The sequence below is a fragment of the Diplotaxodon limnothrissa genome, linkage group LG1, assembly GCF_057381915.1.
Source record: "Diplotaxodon limnothrissa isolate DT_005_m linkage group LG1, D_limnothrissa_male_GT1.1, whole genome shotgun sequence".
Lineage (NCBI taxonomy): Eukaryota > Metazoa > Chordata > Actinopteri > Cichliformes > Cichlidae > Diplotaxodon > Diplotaxodon limnothrissa.
Genome location: NC_140596.1, coordinates 30,362,035 through 30,389,652, shown reverse-complemented (window position 1 = coordinate 30,389,652; position 27,618 = coordinate 30,362,035). Strand labels below are relative to the sequence as shown.

At 42.5% G+C, this 27,618-nt stretch overlaps 1 protein-coding gene across 3 annotated transcripts in view; it reads right to left on the bottom strand.

Moving 5' to 3' along the window:
• Positions 1 to 3,678: 3,678 nt before the first annotated feature.
• uacab (uveal autoantigen with coiled-coil domains and ankyrin repeats b) overlaps positions 3,679 to 27,618 on the bottom strand; it is a 40,400-nt gene continuing 16,460 nt past the window's right edge. Inside the window, exons 1-19 of one of the 3 annotated variants that reach the window (XM_085349692.1) lie at positions 23,145 to 23,955; positions 22,479 to 22,609; positions 18,616 to 18,704; positions 17,799 to 17,863; positions 16,520 to 16,577; positions 14,787 to 14,857; positions 14,453 to 14,559; positions 13,725 to 13,906; positions 13,164 to 13,201; positions 12,717 to 12,773; positions 12,493 to 12,600; positions 12,002 to 12,034; positions 11,092 to 11,184; positions 10,872 to 10,902; positions 10,716 to 10,762; positions 7,835 to 10,522; positions 7,416 to 7,565; positions 6,404 to 6,469; positions 3,679 to 6,233 (exon numbers count right to left, since the gene is read on the bottom strand). In XM_085349692.1, coding sequence (XP_085205818.1) covers positions 6,162 to 6,233; positions 6,404 to 6,469; positions 7,416 to 7,565; positions 7,835 to 10,522; positions 10,716 to 10,762; positions 10,872 to 10,902; positions 11,092 to 11,184; positions 12,002 to 12,034; positions 12,493 to 12,600; positions 12,717 to 12,773; positions 13,164 to 13,201; positions 13,725 to 13,906; positions 14,453 to 14,559; positions 14,787 to 14,857; positions 16,520 to 16,577; positions 17,799 to 17,863; positions 18,616 to 18,704; positions 22,479 to 22,576 — 4,053 coding nt within the window. In that variant the 5' untranslated portion in view covers positions 22,577 to 22,609; positions 23,145 to 23,955 and the 3' untranslated portion in view covers positions 3,679 to 6,161. Of the gene's footprint in view, positions 6,234 to 6,403; positions 6,470 to 7,415; positions 7,566 to 7,834; positions 10,523 to 10,715; positions 10,763 to 10,871; positions 10,903 to 11,091; positions 11,185 to 12,001; positions 12,035 to 12,492; positions 12,601 to 12,716; positions 12,774 to 13,163; positions 13,202 to 13,724; positions 13,907 to 14,452; positions 14,560 to 14,786; positions 14,858 to 16,519; positions 16,578 to 17,798; positions 17,864 to 18,615; positions 18,705 to 22,478; positions 22,610 to 23,144; positions 23,956 to 27,618 lie in introns of those variants that run through there. The other 2 variants (XM_085349684.1, XM_085349675.1) reach the window with 2 other exon arrangements.

Genomic DNA, 27,618 nt, shown 5'->3' with positions numbered 1-27,618 from the left:
ATGCAGTGGACGGCCGGGGCTCAGTCCAACATAAATAATGCCTCTGATCCTCCTGGGGATGACGAATTTTATAAAGATGGGATCCTTTTGCGGTGAGGAAAAGGGGGTTACAATGGTTAACCGAACGCCACAAGTGTATGTATGGGACTGATTAGGACTCTGGAAATGAGATTAAAGAGAGCTCTACCAACAGATTGAACTGTATTTGCCATAATTGCTGAGAACAGCTTATTCAGTGCAGACCGCAAAAAAGAGAGCCATAAAACCGAGGAAGGAGCAGGAGGAGGAGGAGGAGGGAGACTGCCACTTGAAACCAGCAAGCTTTGCTCAAAGAAATCAAACCCAGGACAAGTCTTGTGTCAATTAGACGGTGTGTGCGTGTTTGTGTTAAAAAACGGGTGGGTGGGGGTAGGATAGCATATGGATTAGCCCTCAGTCGTAAACTCAGAGCTCTGCTTTAAGGTAGTATTTTTTTCATTATTAGTAATCTTGATTATTTTTAAAGGCAGGCTCCTCTATTCCACCACATTAAATCCCCCCTGCGCATGAATATATCTAAAACGAGATAACTGATACGGCCCTGACCCTCGGTTCCCAGCATCCCGCTGAAAAGAGCTCTAATGAAAAATAAATCTTGTGAAGAGAAAAAGAGCAACAGACAAATCAATAGAGGCACAGGCTGAAAGATAAAAGCGAGCGCTGTGCGCCAAAGAGCTGTACTCGCTCTCTCATTCCTGGGTTGATTGTGCTTAAAGTGAAACCACATGAAGTGGGCTGCTCCCACAGAGGAAGTAAGAGTGTGTGGAGCTAAAAGTACACAGACTTCAGCACCTAAAAAAAAAAGAGGGGGAGGGGGGGGGGGACGTGGTCCTTCTCTGTTACATTAACTGTTTGTGGCTAAATGAGCGGCATTAAAGTTGAGCCACAAAATGCTTCATCAGATTGAGTGGGTGTGGTTTGATTGGGTTGGATTGACACGCGCACACAGCTGTGATCTTGGCTGGCGCATTGTGAACATTTTGAGTCCAGCATAATAAAATAAACAAAAGCACAAATCGGACATGTAAAATAATCACAGCTCTTCCGACCCGTGAGTTTATGAGGATCTCCATATTAAAAATCAGACTTTAACAGGTTTAATGCTGGAAACATGATAGTGCAGTCTGTGGCAGTGAAGCTCACACAGCAGAAATCTAAAATCAGAAGCTGAAATAAATGGACAGTTCATTGCTTCACTATTATGCAGCATATATTACTCTCGTAGGCCATTTCCCCCTCTTCCTCTCCGGCGTTCATTAGATGTGGGGGAATAAATCCAGATATCGATACCAGTGCTGGTATTGGTATCAGATCGGATTGATACTAGCGCCACAGGAGCGCTCAGTAATAATAATGTTTGCTTTATGTGGGGAAATTCTTCCCTGCACTTAACCCATTCTCTCAGTGCAGCAGTGGCTACCAATCCGGTGTCCGGGGAGCAGTGTGTAGGGACGTTACCTTGCTCAGGGGTACTTTAGGGCAGCCGGTCAGTGGATTCGAACCCCTGACCTTCTACTCATAGGGTCACTCTGAGCTATCCCTGGGATTCGACGGGATCTGAGCATGACTGCTGAGCATGTAACCCAGTGAACTGTTTTAAGACAGACACATTTACATTCCAAGTTTTAAAAAGATTAAAAAATAAAAATATCGGTATCAGTATCGGTGCTGGCAGTACTGCCCCGTATTTACTTGGTATTGGATCGATACCATAATTTGCAGTAAAGTAAAACACTTCCATTCATATCTCATCAGCTCAATTGTGCACCGTTTCTGAAATAGTCCACTTTTTCTGCTGATAAAGCTCTAGTGACTCTGAGTGGAAATTCTGCCCCATCTCACATCTCCTTCAGTGGCTTGGTATAGTTACTGCTCGCTTACTTATGTTGAAGGTTAGGAGTTCAGTCACAGCACTGGACACTTTTCGTGATTTCATTATACTGTGTATTAAACATCCACACACTTTTCAGATATCTGTGTACAAAATGAGAGACAGCTTTATTACACTAACGTAAATGTCCCCCAACACTCTGATTGCAGAAACTCTAAGCAATTCCATAAGGTACAGAGCAGCTGTTGTACCTTATGGAACACCTGCGGCCTGTTGCCCATCTTTAGTGTAACACCGAGGGCTGAGGGAGCACTGCAATTTCAAGTTCCCGTATATGATCTGTATATATGGTTTTTGACAATAAAGCTGACTTTGAAGCAGCCTCTATAAAACCTATACAGTAGCAACAATCCCACTGCAATTTCTCCAGAAACTGCAGAGTCAAGTTACTCCATACTACCTGATTCGGTCTGAAAGGCCCTCTGTAAAGTTCAGAGAGTGGAGGGTGGTTCCCTCTCACATGGCCAGAATCATAGTATCGTCCTTTCCAACAGAATGTACAGAAAAGATGACCGTCGTAGCGCCACCTATTGATTAGTACAAAATTTTCATCTCTGGTATTTTCATGTGATGAGTGTGGGATGGATGTGACTGAGAAACTCTGAACATGGCAAAGGTTGTTTTTGCCAGACTATACAACTGGAAATCTTTTTGTAACCACAGACGTCGCCCCCTGCTGGCCTTTCAAAAGAAAAGCGTTTAAAGACCATTCCTTTCCATACTAGAAATATCACCAGATTTTTCAGCTATCATGTTAGTGGAGTGTTTAATTTGTTCACCATTTAGCACTTTGTCACGCTAACGTGTTAATTACTACAAAAACAAGCACAGTTAAATGGGAGAAAGAGTCTGGGGCTTCGATTGCAAAGGACGACTGGCAGAATAAGTGTCTGATGCAGCACATTCACCAGCTCAGGTGCCTGGAGAGAAATTCTGCTGGAAAAACCTATTAAGATATTTTAGAACCCCTAAATTAAAATATGTGCAGACGGGTGAAACGACGAGTGGTTTGTGTTGGCAGAAGTGCAGCGAACAGCTGGCCTCGCTACCCCATACTGTGTATGTATATATGTATTTTGGAGTCGATCATTTCATCTCACTGGGAGGTAACAAGGGCAACACAGACTTGGAAATGACTTTTCTTTATGCATGACTCGTATGTGTAACATCCTGAGCAGTTTACTTGTCAAAGATAAACACTTATTAATCATTTCTTAAATAAATAAGATAAAGAAGTCTTTACTTATTGTGCGTACATTCAAAAACAGGCTCAAGAACTTTTGACTCACACAGTCCAACAATTAACAGGTGTTTTTGTTTTGCTGCTTTCACTTCCTTAAGGCAACCTACACAGTTTTTGTCTTCCGTCTTCAGCACATTGAGTAATATAGTGCTTTCCCTGTTTTGGACATACACCGATCCTCTTAAGCACATGTATGACCAACTCTTTCTTTTTTTTAAGTTCGTTCCATGTGAGAAAAACCCAGCTTTTCTTTCCAAAGTACAGCTGTTCATAAACCATACACACACAGGTGATGAGATTAACACGTGGCATGAGTTCAAAATCTGACTTGCTGATGGTGCCAGACAAAGTCAGGAAATCATCAAAAAGATCCGGTGAAGAACACAAATGTCTTCACCACATCCTCATCCTGTAGCCACTGAGGCATTTCAGCTGTGCTACAGTACCAGCAGTGCTAATGTTGTGATGACAAAAGACACACACACAACACAATATAGTTTTCTATGTTAGGCACTTTTATTGATTTTGTATGACTGATTCACAAATACAACTATTCTTGCCAAGAGCCTCCGCCAAGTTAAACAGACTGGTTAAACAGTAACATTTAAAGATTCAAACGGATTCATACTTTAGCCTTTAAACAGTAGAGGGAAAAGAAAAAGAAACATCCAAAAAGTTTGTGTTAACCATTAAAAAAAAAAAAAAAAAAATCTGCAGAACAAAACAGAGAAAAGGTTTGATGGGTGTAAACAGCTTTTTGTGTGTGTGTGCTAAATATAAAAACAAAGCGTATTAGCTGGAAGGGTAAAGAGGAGTGTTTCAGATGAGTAATCGTTCAGGGGTTGTTCTTATCAAATTAGTATCCTACAGTAAAACCTCAACGTGTTTTGTGCCGTTCTACTTCCAGACCTGCTGAATAATGTCACACTGTAGTAAAGTAATTAAAGTACAAAGCTATGAAAAATATATCAGTGTAAAGGCACAAGAGACTCGCTCAACAATCACAACACCACCACACTACACCATCAGGAGCCACAAAGAGCCGGCTCAGGGGTACGCGTCTGCTGCTCTGGGATAGCTGCATGAATCAGCTGCTCTATAAAGTTGAGTTTTAGCGGTTTTTAAAGAGGTTTGGTTTAAAAAGCAGTAACACACAGCAGCAGATATTAGCAGATGAAGCTTTATCACTTTAGTTTCTTATGCACATTTTTAGCATTTCTCAGATTTCTAATAAATGCCACTAGTGTTCAGTAAACGCATGCAGCTGTAACAGCTTCCAAAAGCAGCAACTGCCTACCCCTGGTCTGCAGTGATTATTACATTTTCTACCAACTTGGCCTGCCAAGTTTCACCACTAGAGGACACTCTGGTTTAAAGAAAAAGACGACGTGCCACTGCAAACTGTAGGACACAGCAAGAAATCGCCTCTTCACACCCCTGTGATTCGAATCCTGCGTGACCAGTGCACAGATTCGTGTAACCGGACTGTGAGATAACTGAGCACTCACCCAAATATACCTCATACAACTGTCTACAAGCGCGGCAAGAAGGCTTTAGATTTGGATCCACTTCAGGTCTTTGGCATCCGATTAGTTTGGACCTCCAGAAGAGAAGAAAAGAAGAAGAAAGGTGTGCCACAAAATGAGTTTGACTTAAAAGAAAGCGAGTGAAAGTTAAAGGACAGGTTCACGTAGTTTCATCTGATTTTCAGCCCGTCTGTACACTGACTGATTTACTGGGAGCTGTAATCATTTTTTGAGTCAAAAACAAATGGAAATATTAAGGCTTCATTCCCCACAGTTAAATTTACTGTGATTTCACCATGTCACCGTGCACTCCCAGCAGCTCTGCAAGGAAACAGGCAGGCAAAAGGAGCCTTTGCCCCAAAGTAAATACTAATCATTCAGCTGGATCTCATATTGCATTTGTTCAACTTAACACCAAGTACTAAAAGTATTATCACTTCTTAAACTAGTTAGATCTTAGCAAGAACAAGAAAAAAAACCTGATGGCTCATCTCAACATCTGCGTTGTCGCCTGCAAGCTGAAGAAAATCATAAAAGAGTTTTCAGACTCCCTCTATGTAAAACAAAAAGGTTTACCTACAGGAGCTAGCACACTACAAGAAATAGTCATTTAGCTTTAGGCTGATAACACACATGCACGATTTGCCACTCTGTACACTGGCCAGGTACAGATAGGCGACATGAAAGTACACCTAAAGTACCTTTCTGATATTGCTACTGTTGCTATTCTGTTTTTGCTTCATTTGAGTGTGTGTGTGTGTGTGTGTGTGTGTGTGTGTGTGTGTGTGTGTGTGTGTGTGTGTGTGTGTGTGTATAAATCAGCAGCTGAAAATGTATCAAAGAAGACAATGATTACAGCAGCCAGTAACTCTGAGCTTCTGAGCTGGAAACTGTGAACCCCTCCCATTAAAACTCCAGCAAACGTCGGTGTTAAACATGGAAGCATTCTGCACGAGCGCTGACAGTCAGGCGGGAATGTGAAAAGTGGTCTGCTTGTCCAGTTTACAGTTAGCTGAGTGTTTCAGGAGTAATCCAAGAAAGGGATGCACATTTTCAAATAACCTTCACATCACTGAATATAATGTGTAAAAGTTGCATAAAATCCACAGATCTTCACCATCATTAGAAAAGATGTGAAAAATAATGTATGAAACAGTTTGTTGTTTTTACATACTGTGTACCAGCAACTGCAAAGTGTTTCTGCATACAGGTAGTTGATTACATTTGGCTTTAACTGCTGAGTTTATGTTGTCTGTGTATCTAAAAGAAAACGCTGCTGGTGTTCGTCTGCATCTACAGTTTGGAGACTTCTTAGACTTTAAATGCAGCAAAATGTGTTTTCTAACAGCCTGTCAGCAGACACACACTGGGCGCCCACAGGGGCCACAGCAGGAACACTTTACAGCAGGGGATATGAAAACAGTGAATCTGAGTCAGCAGGTAGCAGCAGGGTTTTGAAGCTTTAACACACAAACTCCTGTCTCATGCGGATGATCTGCAGCAAGGCGGCCTGGACGTCCTCGTCCATGTGGCCCTGTGGGAGAAACAGAAGAAGGGCTTCGGTACATATATAACATCAGATATTAACATTAGACTATCATCATCTGATATTCTGTAGTAACCCTGCTGCAAACTTTCTTTCGTAGACAAACCAGACAAATCTCACTGTGCAGTAATCTCCACAGATTAATGAGTAAGACTTACCTGGGCTGCGCTGAGCAGATGTGTTCGATAAATTGAAACCACCTCTCTGTGTTGCCTCTCAGCATCCTTGTGAAGCAGAAAGGAGGAAGACGTGAGTGACACTGTGCTTTGTTTCACGTCTTTAACAGCTAGACAGTGTAATTAATATTGACTGTATTCCAGCTTCCAGCTGCTGTATGTTATGATGTTAGAAGAGCAGCATCCAACTTGCTCTAAAGTTGTTCACGTCTTCTTGTTTTCAGCTTTTCATTACGTTATCAATTCAGTTATCCAAAATAAATATGTAATAATAATAATAACTAAATACAGTATATTGCCAAAAGTATTCACTCATCTGCCCTCAAACATGTATGAACTAGAGTGATGCCCCATTCTTAGTCCATAGGGTTTAATATGATGTTGGCCCGCCCTTTGCTGCTATTACAGCTTCAACTCCTCTGGGGAAGGTTCAGGAGTGTTTATGGAAGCACATTTGTGAGGTCAGACACGGCTCACAGTCTGCGCTCCATTTCACCCCAAAGGTGTTCTGTCGGGTTGAAGTCAGCCAGTCAAGTTCTTTCACACCAAACCTATCCATGTCTTTATGGATGCTGCTTTGTGCACTGGTGTGCAATCATGTTGGAACAGGAAGGGACCATCCCAAACTGTTCCCACAAAGTTGGGAGCATGAAATTGTGCAAGATAGTGGTACTATAACAAAGCATACAAAGCTAACAGTGACTGTGGAATATTTAGTAGCAAGGAAATTTCATGAGTGGACTTATTGCACGGTGGTATCCTATCACGGTACCATGCTGGAACTCACTGAGCTCCTGAGAGCGACCCATTCTTTCACAAAGGTGTGTAGAAGCAGTCTGCATGCACGGGTGCTTGATTTTATACACATGTGACTGTGGAAGTGATTGAAACACCTGAATTCAATTATTTGAATGGGTGAGCGAATACTTTTGGCGGTCTATATTTATATAGTTTGTCTAGAACACGTTTTAGCATGTGATGTGTGTCCACTTACAGCCAGCTGCTGCTGTAGGCTCTTGATCTGAGCTTGGAGTGTGTCGATGGGCTGCGTCTGCCTCTTGGGTGTGTTGCTTGTGTATGTCAGCTGGGACAGACTATTCAGCGCCTGCTTTAATCGCTCAACGTCTGTAAGCAACTCTGTGATCTGTCACACAGACAAAGAGCAGGACAAATATCGACGTTAAAGATCATTTAACGTCGATCAAGGATTTCCACAGTAGAAATGGAAAAATGTCAGAAAAATCTTTTTCCTCTATTCATCAAAATAAATGACAAACGCGTCTCAGTGGTCATTATCATGCTTTTCATTGTTACAGTGGCATTTAGAGTTTATGTGAAACACGCGTAAAATTGATCAAAATCTCTCAAATGAAACTGGGAACAATTAAGACTATACTGTGAATTGTTTTGTACCTTCTTGTCTTTGGCTTCGGTCTGCTCAGCTGATGTTTGAATCCTCTTCTGCAGGTCACAGATGGTGGTGAGGGACTCATCGTATCTCTCTTTCAGCTCTCTGATCTCCCTTTCGATGGCGCGCCCCTTCTCCTGGACTGCCTCCATCTCCGTCCTCGCCCTGCTCTCGCCCTCTCTTGCTTTTGTTGCCTCCTGATGGACCTTTTCACGCTCTTCTACCAAGCTCAGCAGCTTGTTATTCAGGCTGGCGGCCTCCTCCTCCAGCTGCTGTTTCTCCTTCTTCAGCTCGTTCATTTGGTCTTCCTTACAGCGGATCTCTTCGAGAGCCTGAGTAGCCTGAAGGAGCTCTGACTGCAGAGCAGATACATCTTCCGCCCTCTGGGCGTTGTTTTCCTCCTCTTCGCGGAGAGCCAGGTGTAGCTTAGCCACTTCAGCCTCCAGGGCTTCCTTGGCCTCGGCATGCTGCAGCAGAGACTCCTGCTCCCGGTGGAGTTCCTGCACTTCTTTCTGAAAGGCGCACACCTTCTGGGCCTCCGCCTGCTGCGCCTCTCTTGCTTTCTTGCAATCAGCCTGCGCTTGCTGTAAGGCATCATTGAGGGCTTTGAGCTCGGTATCGTATGTCGATATGCGTGTCAGCTCTGACTTCAGACGCTCCTGTAGGTTTTGAATTTGAGCATTGCACAGGGCATTTTGCTCTTGAAGTTCAGCTTTCTGAAGTGTTACCTCGTCGAGCTGCTGCTCTAAGTTGACCAACTTCTGGGTCAGTTCTTCACATTTAGCCTTGAACTCCTCCTCATTTTCTTTGTGCTTTTCACTGGAAACCAGAGCGACGTCTAGTCTCCTCTGAACAGATTCCACCTCAACTTTCAGTTTCTTTTCCTCCTGTCTGTTGCCCTCTCTGGCAGTCTTTTCTTTGTCATACTTCTCTTCCATTTCCAACAGTTTTGCTGTCAACTCTTTAACCTGGGTGCTGTAAGAGGTTTCCTTCTCCTCAGCTGTTGTCAGAGGCACAAACTTAGACTGAATAGCCTCTTGTATGGTATCAAGCTCTTTCTTCTGAGCCTCCAGTTCGTGAGTAAGCTTAACAGTTTCATCCTGAGCCAACGCATGCATTGCAGACGCCTCATTTGCTCTATTCTCTGCCTCGACCACGGCAGCATTCAGCTTGTCTGTGATAGCTCTGTGGTCTTTTACACTGATGTAGTCGTTTTTCATCTCCAGCAGAACTTTTTCTAACTTTTCTTTTAACTTTTCATTTCCTTCTTTCACATTCTTCAACTCTTCCCCACTTTCTTTTTGACTTGTGTCCAACTTTAACATCTCAGCTTTAACGCTCTCTAAGGTGGAACTTAACTCCATTTTCACTTGCTCGTGCTGCTGTCTGGGAACATACTGTCCCTCCAAGCTCTCTTTGAGAGTCTGACTCTGTGTGGTCAGCTGCACACACTCTTTATCTCTGTCTTCACATCTCTTCTGCAAAAGCTCAACTTTCTTTATCAGGTCGGCATTCTGACACCTCATAGTGTCCATCTCACTTTGTTGTTTCTCACTCGTGCTGCTGAGGCTGCTGATATTCTTCTGCAACGCGCCCCTCTCGGTCTGAAGCTGTTGGACTTGTGCCTCTGCTCTTCCGCAACGTTCGCCGGCTTCCACCAGTTTGTCCTCGAGATCCTCCAGAGCCGTTACCATGTTCCTCCGAACTTCCTCGTGGTTCTGTATCGGTATAAAGTCCACCTCAATCCTGCTGTTAAGCTCATCCAGCTGCTCTTGTAGCATGTCTTTTTCATCCTCACTCTTCTCAACCTCATGAATCAGAGCCTGGCTTTTTGCAGTCACCTCCACCAATGTCTTTTTCAGGGTAGCGTTCTCATCTTCCAGTGCTGCCCAGACCTGCTGCTCCTCAGCAGACAACGGCCTCGGGCCTCCCTGTGAGGAGGGGCTGTCTAGCTTTCGATGGAGCTCCGCCACCTCCTCCAGCACCCGATCGTAGTCTTCCCTCAGCTCGGCGAGCTGCCGTTCCTTCTCGTCAACTGCATTGGTGAGCAGGTTTTTCATGTTGTCGAACTTCTCGGCCGGTACGGTGTTGCCATGTTTAGTCTGGGCCTCTTTCAGCTGGGTTTCCATTTCTAAAAGTGTTTCTCTCAGTACGTCTCGCTCTGCAGTCAGATTTTGGACATCATGGTTCAGCCTCTCCGTCTCAGCTGCTAGTTGGCTCTCACTGCTCTTGTACTCCTCCAAGGCCTTCTCACTCTGTTTGAGGCGGTTGCGAACGCGGCCCACTTCGGCCGAAGCACCTTCATACTTGGCCTTGACGTCCTGGAGCTGAGTGCGCAGTTCTTCTGCCGCTTGGCCTCCTAAATGTTCTTTGACAGCGACTACGTGGGCTTGCAGCTGTTTGACCTTGCACTCAGAGTCCAGCATCCGTTTCTGGACGTCTCCCAAGGCGTCCTCGAGCTCTTGAACCTGCTGGTCAGCCTGTTTCTGGATGGTGTCTCGGCTCTGAAGTAGCTCCTGGCACTCTCTGGTTTTACGGCTCAGTGCAGACTGAAGCCGTGTCGTCTCCTCCTCAGCTGCCTGCTGTCTTTTCTTGACTGCCTCAAGTTCATTTCGGAGCGCATCCAGCTCACCAGGAAGACCCTTCTCCAGCGGTCGGGATAATGAACGTGAGAGGGGAGGATTTCTGAGCATCTTTAGAGAGAGATAGGAAAAAGATGCTGAATTAGTATAGTATATGTTTATATTGCACAATAAAGTCATTCTCAGCTTTGCCCCACCCACCACTGTACATTCAAACCTTTTAGATGTAAACTATGAAAGAAAGACGTGCATAGACACCAGACACATGCAGCACATATAAAACTGTTCACAGGGGGGGAAATACCTGATCAGAATCCAGGCTGTGACCTTTGACAAAAACATTTTCTTTACCTGCAACACAACAGCACACAAACGTAAAACTAAAGCAAACACAAACTCTGCTGCTAAAGTTTGAAATTACAGTCTTTTCTTTATGGCCCAAAATAAGCAGGAAGCTGACCTTTGATAACCGACTGACCAGAGTATTCCCCCTGTGAAAACACAGATGGACAAATCGATTACAAACTGACCGATTAGACAGAATACATAAAAATACAAATAAAATAACACTGCTGTAATCAGAAGGCTGCACATGCCTGTTAAACTTGAATCCGAAAACATTTTACTTTCATAAGGATTACCTCGAAGCAGAGACCACACACATGCATAAATTCACTAACCAAAGTACTCCGGAGCTGGACCTTGACAGTCTCCTGCCCTCGAGCGCCTTCATCTTTTTCTTTGGTGCTGAGTAACATCTTCAACTGTTCCTTCTAATAGAAGAAGAAGAAGAATGTTAAAAGCAGTGAGGGTAAGAACTCACACTTCAACACTTTAAATGAAATGCTCAGAAAAGGCCAAACCAATCAAACAATTTACTCTGAAACAGTTCGTAACATGAAAAACACAGATATCAGATAATGTACCTACTAACCATATGTCTAAATGCATCTACTCCCTATGTGTGCTACAGTTTGTGTTATCACCACTGATGTTTCTAATTCAAAAAGTTTTAACAGCATCAGATATTAAAGGGGCTTAGCGAAGACGTTTGGATGTGCTGCAGGCAGAGTGAAAAACGAATGCTTCTACAGGCAGCAGAAGTCAAAGGGAGGGAGGTGAGGCCTGAAGTCCCGAAGAGAAGAAATCTGGTCTGCAGGTTGGCACATCTTTACGAGACAAAACTGCTCCTGCGCCCAAGATACTAAGCTGCAGGCAAACACTGATCCGCGCACGGTAAAATAAATCCACAAAACACCTCGACATCCATGGCTTTAAAGGGCGAGCAGCTTCACGCTTATTTATAGACTAGTTTAACAATTTCCTTTTACTTTGAAGTGACTGTTATTTATTCCTTATTTATTAAATGCTGATAACCTAAAAAAAAGGGAAGAGCTCTTGGAAGAAAAGAGTTCACTGTGCACAGGACACAATTTCACAAAGAGCAAGCTACAATCATTAACCAGCACTGTCATACAAAGTGTTTCCTTGTTGTTCAAGTTACGTATGCATGCAGTTTATAATGAAGGATAAAAGCGAACATTGTGAATGAACCACAGGCAGGAGTAAGTGGTTATTTTTCTATCATACCTCTTTTTGAGAGTCTTCTGCGGCCATTTTTTCCTGCAGATGAAAAAGGATCACAAGTCAACTCACATGAGAGATTAATAAATGACAGCTGATTTCATTTAATTGAATTTCCTTGCCCTTCTGCGTATTGGAAATTGTTCTGGCAGCTAATAGCAGGCAGCTATCATGCTCACTTAAGAAAGTCTCCCTTTTTTTAATATAATTATAAGCCAGCTCTTCCTCCTCAACACCTAGGGTTAGAAAATTATCACACATTTCCTAAATTACACTCCTTATGTTAGAGGAAAAGGAGACATTATGCCAAAGCAGCGTGACTCAGCTTAGCTGTTGTTATTACATTTTACTTTAATTCATCATTTCAGTCCTAAGAAGGACGTGCAAAACCATCCGGCAGGTGCAGTGAACAAAGTGAGCCAGACGCCTGGAAGGCTTTACTGTACCGTTGTGCACAGGGGCTCTGTCACTGTGGGAATACATTAGCCTGGATTTACCTGGGTGAGCTGTTGCTGGAGCATGTTGACTTTATCTAAGAGCGCTTTCTGCTCCTGGTAGTACTTCCTGAGGCCTTCCTGCAGAGTCTCATTCTGCCTTTCCAGATCCTGAATAACAAACAGCAAAAAAAGACAAAACTTTAAACAAATAATTAAAATGATGAATCAAAAATAGAAAAGACTGTTTGTGTGTAATGAGTATGGTGACGTTACACAGCACTTACATGTATGATCTGGTCCTTTCTGTTAATCTCAGCTGCCTCTGTTCTCTCCACTGAATGCTGAGGATAAGACAGGATCTTAATTTAACATTACCACAGTCATGAAATCACAGAACAATTCTCACTTATAGGCACTAGATGGCAGCGTTGCACAACTGAGCAGATCTATGTAGCCTGAAATGTATAAACGGTGTGCTGAACAACACCAAAAAAGATGTTGAGAGATGTGGAGGGAGCAGCAGGAGAGGGCGAGGTTACAGTGCTGGAAATATAAGCAACTCTGACCACCGTTATCTTTAACAAATATAGAGCTTCAGCACCATTTCCATTAGGCTACATGTCACCATGACATACTCCACAATGAGTGAAATGTGGAGAATAACAAATGCTCTTTATTATTATATTAAAGAGACTTAAAGATGATGTGATTTTTGCATGTTTCAGCGTTACCTGTCGCTTCCACTGTTCTATCTTTGCGGCTTCTTTATCTGCAACACAACCAGAAAAGCGAAAGGTGACATTTCATTCCTCCGCTGTTTGTTATCAGGATAAGACAAAAACACGTTCAGAGAGAACGCAACCAAGGAAGGCAAAAGGAAGCAGCTGTGAAAGTGTTGTAAGACATGAAGAACAAAAAAACAAAAACACAGGATTTGAAATGTATAACTTTGTATACTTATGATTCGAAGCCAGCAGATACTTAAAGTTAAATAGCATCTTGTCATTATTGATAGCATATGTAATAATAGTACTGTCATGTAGCCTAAAGGCTACACTTTTGTTAGTCTTTACAAAAATCACCTTTCACTTTGTACGTAAATAATCTGGTGAGCCGTCACGCTGATGTGTTTTATGCCACTAAGTATCCAAGTAACAAAATAAATAAATAAATAGTGTGACACTAAGGTTTAGACCTTTCCTTTATCTTTAGGTTAGTCTGGAAAGTTTTATTTATTTATTTTCTTCCAAAAGCAAATTTAGAAATAGCTGTTTCTTGTCCTGCTCTCTGACCTCTGTTGGCTTTGTCGATGTAACTTTTGACCATCGTGATGAGCTCCTGGTCCTTGTTGAAGCGAGCGTAGTGATGTGCATCGTGACCCAAGCCGTCCACAGTCTTCACATCGGCGCCGCTCTTCAGCAGCACCTCCACTGCATCCTTACAGCCGAACTCACAGCCGAGGATCAGCGCGGTCCTGAAGGCGTCAGAGACGGTTTATAATGAAGGCAAAGCTGAATCATCAGAGTGCTTCAAACTGATGGGGATGTACCAGTAACCTGACTGCAGCCAAGGTGTGCAGAAGAGCATTTCTGAACACACAACAGCTCAAACCCTGATGCAGATGGGCTACAGCAGCAGAAGACCACATTGTGTGCGACTCCTGTCAAATCAAATTATCTTAAATTCTGTAACATTCAGAGGGCAGGTTCAGAATTTGGTGTAAACAACATGAACGCATGGATCCATCCTGCCTTATAACAGGGGTTCAGGCTGGTGGTGCCTTCATGAGCTCTTACTACTGCTGTATTTTTCAGTGTTGGATTCTGTTTGCTTCCCTTTTAAAAACAAAACTTTTATTGCCTGTTCAATCTAAACTGGTTTCATGTTAATGTCACAAAAACGCCAGAAGAAATGAGACTTGTTTTAACTTTTCAAACTATATAATCTGTCCAAATCTTGCTTTCCACTTCAATTAAAACTGCTCTAACAGGCCCGCTCGGCAAATTGGAGTGTATCTTACTTGTTTTGTTTGTCCCGGACAGTAATGTCAGCTCCTCGCTCCAGCAACAGCTGACAAATACGGGGATGACACATCTGGGTTGCCAGAATCAGAGGTGTCCTCCCATCCTGAAGAAAGAAAAAAAAAAAAAAAACATTCACATTCCTCTACAGATGTGAGTACACTCCTTCATGATCTGATCCACAAAGAGCATTTATGTAAACTAGGTTAACATGACTTTAAATGTAGTTTAAGACCTCCACACAAGGCAAACTCAAGGACTAAACACAAGCACAAAATGGCTTGGGCTTTTTCAGAAAAATACTGCAAAACAAAGAGCAAAAGCAATTCTCACAAAATCGGTGGCATTCACAGCCGCCCCGCTGTCACAGAGAAGTTTGACGCTGGAGGCACAGCCCGCCATGACTGTGGAGAAAAAGAACAGAGCGCTGCAATCATTTCATCTCATTTACCACGGAAAAACAAGCACAGACACTGTTGATGTTGAAAATAGTACCATCAAAGCTATACGCAAACCGCCTTTAAACAAACTGCTGAATTTTATTTTCTATAATGTCTCAAACATCAACATCCATATGCACGCATGCGTAGGCTTTGATTATGGAAAACAGTCAAAGAGAGAAAAGAGTAGAGTTTACTCCAGTACACACATACAGAGTAGAGTGAGTACTTGAATAGAACTCAATTGGGTTGATGCTACAGCAGTTACTATTGTGCTACTGCACAGGGTACCAGCTCTATTTTACCGTAGTACACCTATAATTTAGTAGCAGCAGGATAGTTGTTTACTATAATCTTCTACTGCTGCTGTCAGTACTAGTAGATTATAATAGAATCAGGACTACAGTGGACTAGAATAGAGTTTTAAAATACACTGAGCACTTTATTGCAGTGGAATCAGAGCTGGAACAGAGTGATGTCACCTCAACATTAGATGAGAGAGAGCATACTACTTAAAGCTTTGAACTGAGTCTTTTTTTTCTTAGACCAAAATGCAAAATACACTATATGGACAAAAGTACTGGGCCACCAACACAGGACACCTACAGGAGCTGTTCAGGTATGGGAGCCAATGCCAGAAACTCAGCAGAATGTCAGTGTGCATCAGCACTCAGTGGTCGGACACAGACATGGCTGAGATGCTGTGTTTCCCAAACACTTGCACTTTGCAATAATGCTACTGATTTATGATAGTGGTATATCTAGGAGGGAAGACATTTCATGAGATACAATAGTGGCATCCTATTACAGCACCAGGCTCGAATTCAGTGAGCTCTTTAGAATTACTCATACTATCACTAATGTATGCAAAGGCCAAATTTTACCTGAATTCAAACATTGAAAGGTGTGGGCCAATACATCTGTCCATATAGTGTACAGTGCTTAACCGCCCATGGATGGTTTATACCACAGCTGCCATAAATTAACAGTACTTGTAAATGCCAAAATAACTTTTTTAATGTTCCTAGAAGTGTTAATACATCACTATGTGCAAATTCTTAAAATATAATCATCGTTGTTATATAACTTAAAAATTTGTGGTTTTAGAAAAAATAAGAAAAAAATAGTAAAGTGCATTATTTTTTTTAAATTAAGCAATCATTCCTGAACAGAAAACTTGGTTTTAGTGGTTGCTGGCTCAAATTTGGATATAAAAATTCAGTTAACTGAATTCTTTAATTTTTAGAGATTTCTAAATTATTTGTGCTTCCTTCTTTTCATGACAGGCGGTCAGCACTGTATGTTGCTCTACAAGTCTGCAGGGATTGGACAGCGGGTGGTGTCCAGAGTTCAAACTCAAAATGCCAAACTGGCTTTTAATGTTTGTAGTACCCCATGCTGAAATCGACTCCCCTTGGATCTCAGATATATCGGCTGTAACCTCTTTCACGCCACTTTTTATTATTCTTTGTATTCTTCTTTTGGTTTTATGGTGCATTACTTTTCAGTCTGTTATTTTATCATTTTCTTGAAATTTACAATATTTGTAAAGTCCTTGGAACTACAAATGTTAATGAATTGCTGTGTGAAATAACTTTTCCCTGCCTTGCCGTAGAATAGTCTTACCAGCATCATGTAGAGCCGTTCTTCCTTGCAGGTCCACATTTCCAACTGGAGAGTTGTGCTGTTAAAAACAAAGATAAACTCAGATAAAGAAAATGTAGAAACTGTTACACAGCGTGTATCAAAACAAATAAAGAATATGACTTATTGTCAATATAAAAAGGTAAACTCACACTTTACGTTACAGGTTCGTTAGCACAGACCTGTTTCAGTGTATTATAGTATAATGACACAGAGCCAGGCAGAAGCTGTAATCTGATTCAAATAACAAAGAAATGACCCCTTAACAATTCTGTTTGGTCATTACTAACATGCACTGTAACTATGTAGGGACACAAAGTGTTTTCAGTGGAGTACAGACACTCAGGTTCTCTTATGCCAGTCTACTTGTCCAGCAGTGGTTTAATTAGGTTTCCTTGTTGCAGGTGTGTAAAACAGGAGCACCCTAAATATCATGTATTTCCAGCAGCTGGCAGTGAAAACTAAAAGGCAGAAGAAGGAAGGTCATATTAGGATAAGTGGTGCTGTGCTCAAATGCTTGTGAAATCTACACACAGCCCACTCCACTGACTGGGCTCCAGTGATTGTAGTGCTGTGGTGATGAGGGCTGCAGGACTCTATGCTAACAGGAGCCTGATGTTGCTGGGTAAGCTTGACAGTACGATCTGTCCCCCACTATAAAAACTCCACTCTCTCTAGCAACAAGGGCCAAAAATTAGCAGCATGCTCAAATGACATAGTGAAGAGGGGGCGTAGAACAGCAATGGGAGCTGAAGGTAGCGCATTGGAGGTGGGATATCCTATACCGTGATGGTTTGGGCTGACGGAGGGAGACAGTAGCTGTGGTGGGCATCCAGCTGCTATGTCTGGTGTGATGACGGCACTAAGAATGGATGGCAGGTTTGCAGGAGGGTAGGCTTGTCAACAGCTCTGACAACCCCCTGCCAACAGCCACAACCTCCATTAGATCATTGCCATGCCAGATATGAGGGGGGCATGAGGGGGAAGGGACGCAAGACAATGAGAGCACAATGTTGCAGAGAGACAGCCGCCTTATTGTAAACACATAAATCCTCCAGAGGGCCACGGTGACTCAACAAGCACTACTGTTGACCGATATGGAGTGGCCTCAGCAGCCACAGCTGTTTGGCAAAAAGAATTTAATGGGGCTGAGAGGGAATCTCCTCTGACTGACCAGTGACTGTGAAACTGTACCAAATAAAAAGGTAGTATGTCATTTCATTTTGGCATACGTTTTCTAACAATGACAGCTGCGCTTTACCTGCAGGAGTTTCTGCACACACAGAGAGTGTCCATTTCTCGAAGCTAGATGGAGAGCACTTTTACCTGAAAGAGACAAAAGCAATTTCAAAACAACAACAAAAAAAAGTTAATTTACAACCCACGATTTGCATGTATGCATATTTAGAGAAACACGCCACAACATGCAATTACCCCATCTGATGCACATACTACAAGTGTTTACAGTACATGTGTCGTTTAATCTGTTTAGAGGACTTCAAATGATGTTAGATTAATTCATTATATTAAATAGAAATGCAATATTTCTGTAAATACAGCATACAGATTTGTTTCAGTCAAACTAGATTATGAAGTAATTTCATTGTTGCTATAATAGCAGTTGTAATTTTAGTATTAAAACCTTTGTTACGCCCTTTATAGGGATGGGATTGCCGTTTTCTTCAGTCTGTGGAAAGTAACAGCATGATGTCATTTGTTCTTCAAAGTATTTAGCATTACCACTCTTTTGAAGGTTGCATACTCTTTGCCTTAGTCGCTCGGCAGTGAGAACTGCTGTCACCAGTGGATAAAATTTATGACGGTCTGCTCAGGTCCAAGCAACATATACTCACAGCTGCAGAAATATATTGCGCCTTTAAGGGTCTGTGAGTGTGCATGCTAAATGGTTCTGAGCTATGAAGGTGATCATGCTCTTTTTCCAGTTTCCATAGCGCTTTTTACATTTCATAGAGCGTTTGCAGACAAGTCAGTGTCTTCTATCCAAACTCTGAGTGACTGCTACGATCTGCTAGCAATCAAAGCAATCACGCACAAGGCTTTTGGTGCAACAAACTTACCAGCGGCGTCACTCGCAGTCACATCAACATTGTGTCCCAGGATGAGATTGAGGACTTCTAAGTGTCCTCGTGTTGCAGCCAAATGAAACCTGGAAAACAAGAGAGAGATGGAGATTAATTAAAAATTAATAAATAAGAAATAAAAAAGCCAGAAAAGACTGACAGGGCATGGGTGAGAGGTATGTAGCAGAGAGCAGAGAGCACAGAGTTGAGAAGGGCAAGTGAAAACGTGATAGGGTGTAAAGAGACAGGGGAGAGGGTAAAACTGAGAGACAAGAGAGGGGCTGCAAACTGATGCCTGGCTCCAAGCTATCAGCAGGATCAGCATTCTCAAAACATAACGAGAGCCCTCAGGGTTTGTGAGGTCTAAGTGACAACTAGGAGCGACACAAACTTGCTTATTTTGCAGAAAAAAAAAACGTGTCTACCGACAAAAAATGTTGAATGCATGGTAATAGCTAATAGTTAATAGACATGAATAGTAAGCTTATTGATATCTACAGCATCAATCAAGTGTTGTGACTGGGATACCCAAGCCAAATTATCAAATCTATCAACCAATGAGAACCATGTGACTCGACTGAACATACTCAGTGCAAGTTGGAGCGAAAGTGTTTAATGCACGATTGCTACACAGTGCACATATTCCCTCGTTAATTGCCTACTTAGTTAAGCCGTTTCCCACTGCACGTGTTTGCCAACATATATTTAATCATCACCTTCAACTGGAAACGTTCCAGCTGCGCTTGTCCAATGTAACCCACAGCAGCACTGCTGCTAGTCTCCATGCAAGACTGCGGAGCACTTGTGTGTAAGCTAATCTCTGTCTGACACCCACCCGGACACATGAGCCCGTTCATACACTAACCCCAAGTTATCTGCCAAGGAGACAGCTCGGCTGTCACCTCAACGCTGGCGTGGGTATTAAAAGCAGTGTTGATGACCAGGAGATGCTGATCTTCTGTGGAGCAGTGGCGTCTTGGGCTCTCCAGGCCAAACAGCAGACGGGAAGCAGAGTAAAGCTATCCAAGTGGGGTGATACCCCTCACTAAGTTCATAACCTACATCACTTTCCATAAGGGAACTCAAAGAATGCTTTGAAATAAAGTTAAAGGTACATAAGTGCAATTAATTGAGTGCATTTCCCCATGACTTTGAAGAATAGAGAGCGATGACTGTCTTGACAGCAAATATAACTCAAAGCCAAAATGGCCAAGCCTGAAAATCTGGCATTTCCTGTCTCTACAATAATAAAATAAAGGCAAAAATGCCAAAAATCCATCTTAAATAAAGTATGATATTCAACAAACGCAAAGGACTGATGCTATAAATACATGGAGACCTCAGTGAAATGGTTAGACAAGATTTTTTTTTGGAGACTAATGGCTCTGGCTTTAACAGAGCACATTACATTTTCACATCTGCTCCTTGGGGAGCTTTCAGGTTGTCAGTCTACTGGATATGGCTGCTATTTTTAAAAGAGTCCACTTGTTTCTGTTTTCTATCAAACCCTAGTATGACGCTAGCTGAACCATGTGTGACAAAGTGCGTCTCTGAGGATACAACAGTCCATGTTCATATCTTACATTTAGCTCCCTCTTATCTGAAAGTGAATATTGGTATGTGTGCACAAAAACATGCTGCTCTACTCGTTTCTGTAAAGCTCTGTCAATCACTGCTGCGCTTAGTTTTAAGAAAGTCCTCTAATGCCAGTGGTAAGTCACAACATCCATCGTATCAAAATGAGAAGGTCAACGTCGTTGCCTGGTAGCCAGACAAGGAGAACATTGCAATACATTTGATATATAACAAAGAATGGCAGCGACTGCTTAGTGTTACTTCCTGTAAATCTATCATCAAGTTGGCCTCAAGATCACACACACACGAAATTCAGATCTTACAATAGTTAGATTAAAAAAACAAAAAAAGCACCCCCCAAAAGCACTTGAGCACAAAATTAGCTATTCACTCAGTGCCAGGATTGTGCTGGAGGTTTAGCTGACTGACTGTCTTTAGTGGTATGCTCATGCTGTCATGAGAACTACTTTTGCTACTAGGCCCTTGTCTGCACAGAATGAGCGTTAGTGATGGGTGGGCTTACCACGCTGAGATCCAGCTAAAGCCACAGCAGAGATGCAAACTGTTTACTCAGCTGGAAGGTGCGATAGAAACACTTAGGGCTGAATTCATTAGCTCTACACAACGAGGCTAATCCAGGGCACACCAAATGATATATTGGGGGTAACAGCTTGTAATTAGTTTCCCCTCAGAGGTCCATGATTATAAGGAATCACCATTCAACATTCCTTTGTGGGCTTTTGCAAAGGCCAGAATACCATATGCACATGTGTGCGTGTCTGTGTGTGTGTGGCCCAGTGAACTATAAGTGGCCTGGCTGAGTTGCGGTTCACTTTTGTTTTGGTTAGACGTGGCAAAATCGTGACCTCTTCTGGCCCCCCCTCGAATATTCATTCATTTTACAGTTAACTGGTTCTGATCCACAGGGGAACAGCGAATGATAAGCATGACTGTGTTTGGAAACAACAACCTCTGCAGGCTGTGGTTCTGGATTTAGTTCTGACAAATTCTAGCACCTTATTATGAGACCAGGCATTTATCAGGATGTGTGTATAATTGTGTTTATTCGCATGCATGTGCACATCGGTCTATGCGGTGGTGCCACAAGAGAATTTCACACACTGCTGAAAATACTCTGCACCTTTGCAGTCTGGGATCTGGAGCTCCAGAGTTTTATGGTTTAAAAAAGGCTTTGTCAAAATAAACGCGCAGCACGGGCCAGAGACGAGTGACTCATTCATATATCTAGGATTAAACCGAGGGCGCCTGCCCGCCCGAAAAACTGGTGTCAGAATCTGTTTAAATTTAGGAAGAAAACAGAGCACCTCATTTAAAAAAAAAAAACAAAACAAAAAAACAAAACAGGTCAATGTATTGTTTTTCAAGGCTGAACCATTTTTAATAATAGCACTACATTAAAGGTCTGTCTGGGAGATGTGTTCATATCTGTGGTTTTGGATGGCTGAGATGCAACATCAGAGAATTCCTCATACACATTTCAGACTGACCTATTTTCCTTCTATTTCTTACTGCCCTGTTAACACTGCAGGGTGCATATCGAGTTAGTAGGGAAAAAAAACAACAACCTCTGAATATATCAGGTTCTCACTTAAAACATGCTCCTCCTCCAAGATGTCAAGAAATCGTGGTAATGGCCTGCAGCAGGGCCTAAATGTATTACTTGGTGTTGCAAGCATCACAGTGGATCTAATCTTAATTTGCAGAGAGTCATTTCCTGTAGGGACTACATAAACCACCTCCGGACAATGTGGTCAAGCCTCGTGTCCACGGACATTCTTTACACCAGCTCCCACACTGACCTCCGGTCAAAGGGAAACTAAAAGGGAAATTTCTGGATATAAAAAAATGGAGACAGAATCATGTACTGCACTCGTTTCATTTTGTTGTGTTTATATTTGTGGAGGTTCATGCAGGGGTAACGTGGTGCTTATTTAAGACGTTCTGGAGCGAGAGTGACCTAATTGTGAAGGAATCTTAGAGAAGCTTTATCTGGAAAAAAAGGTCAGGAATGTCACGCGGTGGGGAGGTCACCACAATGTTTGGAATTGCTGTTGCTGGTTTTAGATTTACAAATCTTTGCCAATCCATGCTGGACTCAAACAAACACAAACGTTTCAGTGATTTCTGATCTGTACACTGTCATCTCACTGTACTACACTTCGTGTGGTACGCGTGTGTGCTGCTGAAGCTCAAAGCTCTGACTATACATGTCAACATACTGCACATGGATGCATGTGTGTCTGCATGCGCCTGTGTTTACTTACGCAGAGCGTCCTTCCACGTCAAGCTTAGTGGGGATGATGCCCTTCTTGTTGAGAACAGCAGACACCTTGTCCACCTCGCCACGCTCCACTGCCTTCATCAGCCGATCATCATACTTGTTCCAGTCTGTGTTCTGTCAATGATGATAGCAAACTATCAGACATTTCTAACCAAACAGTTATGTATTTCACCAAGGCTGTACTTAGTTTAACAGCTGAGAGTAATAGCTATAATTTGGTCCCCAGGAGTTTTAGCTGACTACCAAACGCAAGCCGGGCACGAACACACATAGAACAAAGTCCATTTCTGAGTCATTTTTCCTTTTCTGCTATAATAACAGACAAGAATAGACCTTAATGTGCCAGGAATTTAAAACGCTTCATGAGTTGTTGCTACAAAGCAAGGAAACAGTACTCTTAAACCTCCTGATAAGAATGTGGCTCTTTACACTGAAAGTCAAAATAAAGACAAAGCAAAAACAAGCAAGTGCAAATTTTAATCATAACCAAGATTCAAAACAGGCGATGTGTACACAGAGAGCTGATCTAAGAGTTCTGCCACTGCACTGCTGCTTCTGTAAAGCACAGCTTTCGGCTACATTCACACTGTTCATGAAATCAGAGCTCCAATAACGGTGGTGACAAGGTAAAATTATTGGCAATGAATACCTACAAAGTGCACGGAGGTGCATTTCAGCCAGCGGCTCATCTTGGGTGAGTGGAGCTGGTCCTTGCACCGTGCTACTGAAAAAGTTGCCACTTTTCTGGTTTACAAAAGCAAAACTAGAGAAAAACAGTACAAAAATCCCCCCAGTCTCTCAGTGCACTCAACCAGTGAGTGCAACAACAAAAAAGAAAGGATGAGAAGACAGAAGGGTGAGAGTCTGTAATGCAGAGGAGGTCCTCTTATGGGAGGTTTAACCTCAGGAATCTTTCTCACTTGCGGCAAAAAAGTTCATTTCGCAAGATTTTTCTAAGCATTCCTCTGTTGCTCATCACTGCACAGCAGTTTAGTTGATCGTTAAAGGGAGGAGAAGGAGGAGTGATTGAGGAGAAAAGAACAGAGGTGGAGAAGCAGTAGGGCCAGCCCTGCCAGCCCTGGGACCTGCCCTGGCCGGCAACTGCAACTCCTCCTCTGGTGGGGGAAGTCAGCTCAGCCTGGCTACCGTTCACCTCCCTCAAGTGCCGTCGCCTCCTTTCCTCAACTCAGTCTCCCTTTCTTCTGGTACTCTTCCTGCTGTTTTCTGTCTGAAAAAACAAACTCAACGCTCTTTCTTGTCGAGTAGTAATGAAGGGTTTCTCTCGCTGCCTCTTCTCTTCTCTATCAGTGGTCTCCAGCTTCTTCACCCCACCAAATGGCAAGGTCAGTCAGGCTCAGTGGGGTAAATATGTGAACTCTCACAGGTTTAAAATATCACCCCCTCCCTGGTAAACAGCAGCGGTGCAGACAGCCCTGCAGACTGGTTACCTCTTTATTTTTTGACCCTCAAACCTTTCTGTAGTGACTGATAGGAAGACAGTGGCTAAGAATACATTCTGGACATGCCTCCAGCATGAGTAATGGCTTTAATGTCCATCAGCACTGCCAGCATGCGACAAGGCCAGCCAAAAAGACCGTGCTTACATCGACACCCCCCCCCACACACACACACACCATGCTCTCTGCTTGCCTCCCATCTGAAAATATTAATGTCAGAGGGGGATTATGGTTTGCACATTTTGAAGTGGTCTTGGCACTGACCCTCAAAGGATACTACAGGGTAAAAGCTGCTGTTAACCCATCCATCTAAACGGGGTGGTGTGGCTCCAAAGCCCCGTGATCCTTGCAGTACGGCAGCAGGGTTAGACGACAGCCTTTTTACAACCGTCTGTGACTGCAACCCCTCCAAAACCTGCATCTATATTGCCTCCTCGCTTTCACTGATACACTTTAAAAGCACAACTTTAACTTACTGAGTAAAACATCACAGAAAAAAAGAAGTTTTTTAAAAAAAAAAGGGGGACACACAGACATCAATCTATGGTGAGGAAGACAGGATACAAGGAGACCCGTTTAATTTACACACTACATCAGCTCCTCATGTTACTGCCCGCTGCCAGACTGGCGTTAACAGAGCAACACTGATATCCACAAACATGCAGAAAGACCTCCTCCGCATGACATGTCGTATCATAAGGAGTAGGTGTCAACTTACGAAAGCTGCTCGCCCTCGCATGGAGACAAAGCCGCCAAAATGGCACCTAGCCATCACATACGTCGGTCACGTAAATATCTCACACTGCTTTGCTGCTGTGTGTATTTGTTTGGGAATCTGTTTATGTACTAGTTAATATTAGGGCTGTTAGCAAGCAAGAGGTGCCACCGCAGTAGTCCCCGTCTTTCAAGGGGAGCTGATCGACATATAATAACTTGATGTTGTGAGGAGAAATAGATCATCTGTGCTTGTTGTTGTAACGTATGTGACTTAAACTATCTGCAAACTGAACAGAACAGCAAACGGGAAACTAAGAAAAGTTTTCCAGATATGATTCCCACTTTCTTGAGCAGTCAAAGGTTTTAAACGTGAATGAGTTTCCTTTACGAGCTAAAGGATGATGATTGCAACAGATGACAATATCTAGTTACATTTAATGACGCCAACATGATATCAATGTATCTTCCTGTTTTACTTTCATATCTCAAATTGTACATTGCTGACACATATTTACCAGGATCAGGGGAAATACTCCCTATACTTTAACAGAACAAAAAAAGTAATGTTTTGGCTAATTTAGAGATATCGCACTTTTGTTTATAGCAGTCTGAGCACTGTTTGAAGTAAATGCAGCAGAGTCATCCAACTAAATTACCGATAGTCAGAAAATCACCAGTTATTTTCTTGAGGATAAAAGCTTCACGTGGGAGTTTCCCTCCAGGACTAATCCATTGCTTTTGCCAGTGAGATAAAACAATCTACCCACAAAGAACTGCGTGTTCTGGAAACACCTCTGCTTTTCCATGACACTGGACCTGCCCTGAATGCTAGGTCATCTTTGAAATGACCTGGCATTTACTTGACATTTATTGAAATTAACGGGTTGCAAACAAGCTGTTTGGATGACCGCATGACTAATCTGACATCCGAGGAGCAGCTTGAATGGCATCTGTGATTCATTTTAAATTGCTTAATCGCAGTTGTGTGGAAAAGAGTTAGGACCTTTTTCTTCAGTACTAAATAATAAACGGTTGTATCCTTTAAATACTCTCCTCCCTAAAGTTTGACGTTTTGAAGGGGAAACTCCTACAAATAAATATGCAGTAAGACCAGCTGCAGAAATAACTGAGTCCATGGCTTTACATCAGCGGTCCCCAACCTTTTTTGCGCCACGGACCGATTTATGTCCAACAATATTTAAGGTGTCGCGGATAAATACAACAAAATAAAACCAGTACCGATACCAAAAAAAAGAAGATTTATTAATAACACACTGGAAAAGACCCAGGGAAACAGAGTTAACGATAAAAAAAAAAAATAACATAAACCCTGAAAACCATAAATTTCACAGCCTCAACTCTCGCAGCCCAGGGGTTGGGGACCGCTGCTTTACATGATTACATTTTCCCCGCACCTCTTTTGTAAATCCTGACAGTAGTGGTTCTTTGAATCTACTACATAAAGCAGCAGATTGAGGTTTATCTATAGATTCTTTGAGCTTGAGATCCCATCCCAGGGGCCTTAACACAGGGTGAGACCTTGTCTTATTGTTTCACCTGAAACCTCTGATAATGACCCACAACCTTTTTCACACCTTGGCTCATGCGAGGGGGGTACACGTTTGCAAACTACTGCTGTCGAATTTATACATGCAGACATGCCAACACATTGCCATCAGTCTATGTCAGTGAGCACAACTCGAAGAGACTCAACTGGCTGCCAGCTGGTTCTGTTAAATGTGAATTTCTGTGCAGACAGCAGCAGATATGCTCATTTATCACTCCTGTATTATAGGAAACAGACTGGATGCAACTGCCATAGGCTGACTGTAAAAAAAAAAAGTCCAGCTTTGGATCATTTTGGATCAGACCAACATCCCAACATCCCATTTATCCAAATATTGAATAAATGTATTCCTAATTGGTACCCAAAGCCATGTCATTTAGTAAAAAAAGTGGTCATGTTTATCTGCTGGGCTGAATATCTACACCATTAAAAAGCCCATCCACACACATGACTTGAACACTTGTGATACTGTAATCTCCACAAAGGCAGGGCTCATTAGCATTGCTGTAACTGGAGCCACAGTGAGACTTCAAGAGATGTACACAGAAGTTAAAAAAATTATCTCTGTAATTTTTTTAATTAGTCCTGAACAGAAAACCTTAATAGGCATGGAGCAGCCAGCTTTACAGTGTCTGTATTAAACCTGCATACAAGACGTTACTGACTCAATATTCTGCTAAAGCTTCTATTTTAACACAGTGACCTCGAGGACAAGACGTCACCTGACATTGGATCAGACAGGTTAGACCGTTCTACCTGTCTGCACAAATTATTCTGGCTGCCTGGTAATATGCCACTTAGAGACTCTCGCCATCTTCAGCTCAGATGTTCAGTCACTTCTCCAACACCTCGGTTTCCTGCCTCTCTCAGCTGCTGGCGAGACTAATAGGTCTCCAATATCCTCACAGATGAAATCACCAGCAAGAAATATCTAAGCGGTCATCTGATAAGAGACTGAAGTCAGGATCACAACATAAAGCTTTACACCAATATGGTAAGTGATAGTTGTGTCCAACGTCAAACTGCAGTTACAGATCTAGTTTTATGATATCCACTACGGGGATCCTCTTGATTATAAAAGTCATCTGCGAAGACACAGACATTAAGCCATGAAATATAACCCTTTGACAATTTATAGGAAATGTGTCTCTGTAAATACAGGCAGAATCTTTTTCCCATTTAGAGCTTTATCTCAAGCTTCAGATTTTCAGAAGTCTTCAGAAGTCAGACGTGTAATGCAGCACATGGGTGAACTCAATGGATGCATTGATCTTCCTCACAGGGGTTCATGTGAGCTCAAATGGAGAAATGTTCCAAAATTCATCTGAAGCTAAACTGAGGCTTCAGAATAAGATATAATAATGCAGTCGAAATGTAGCTTA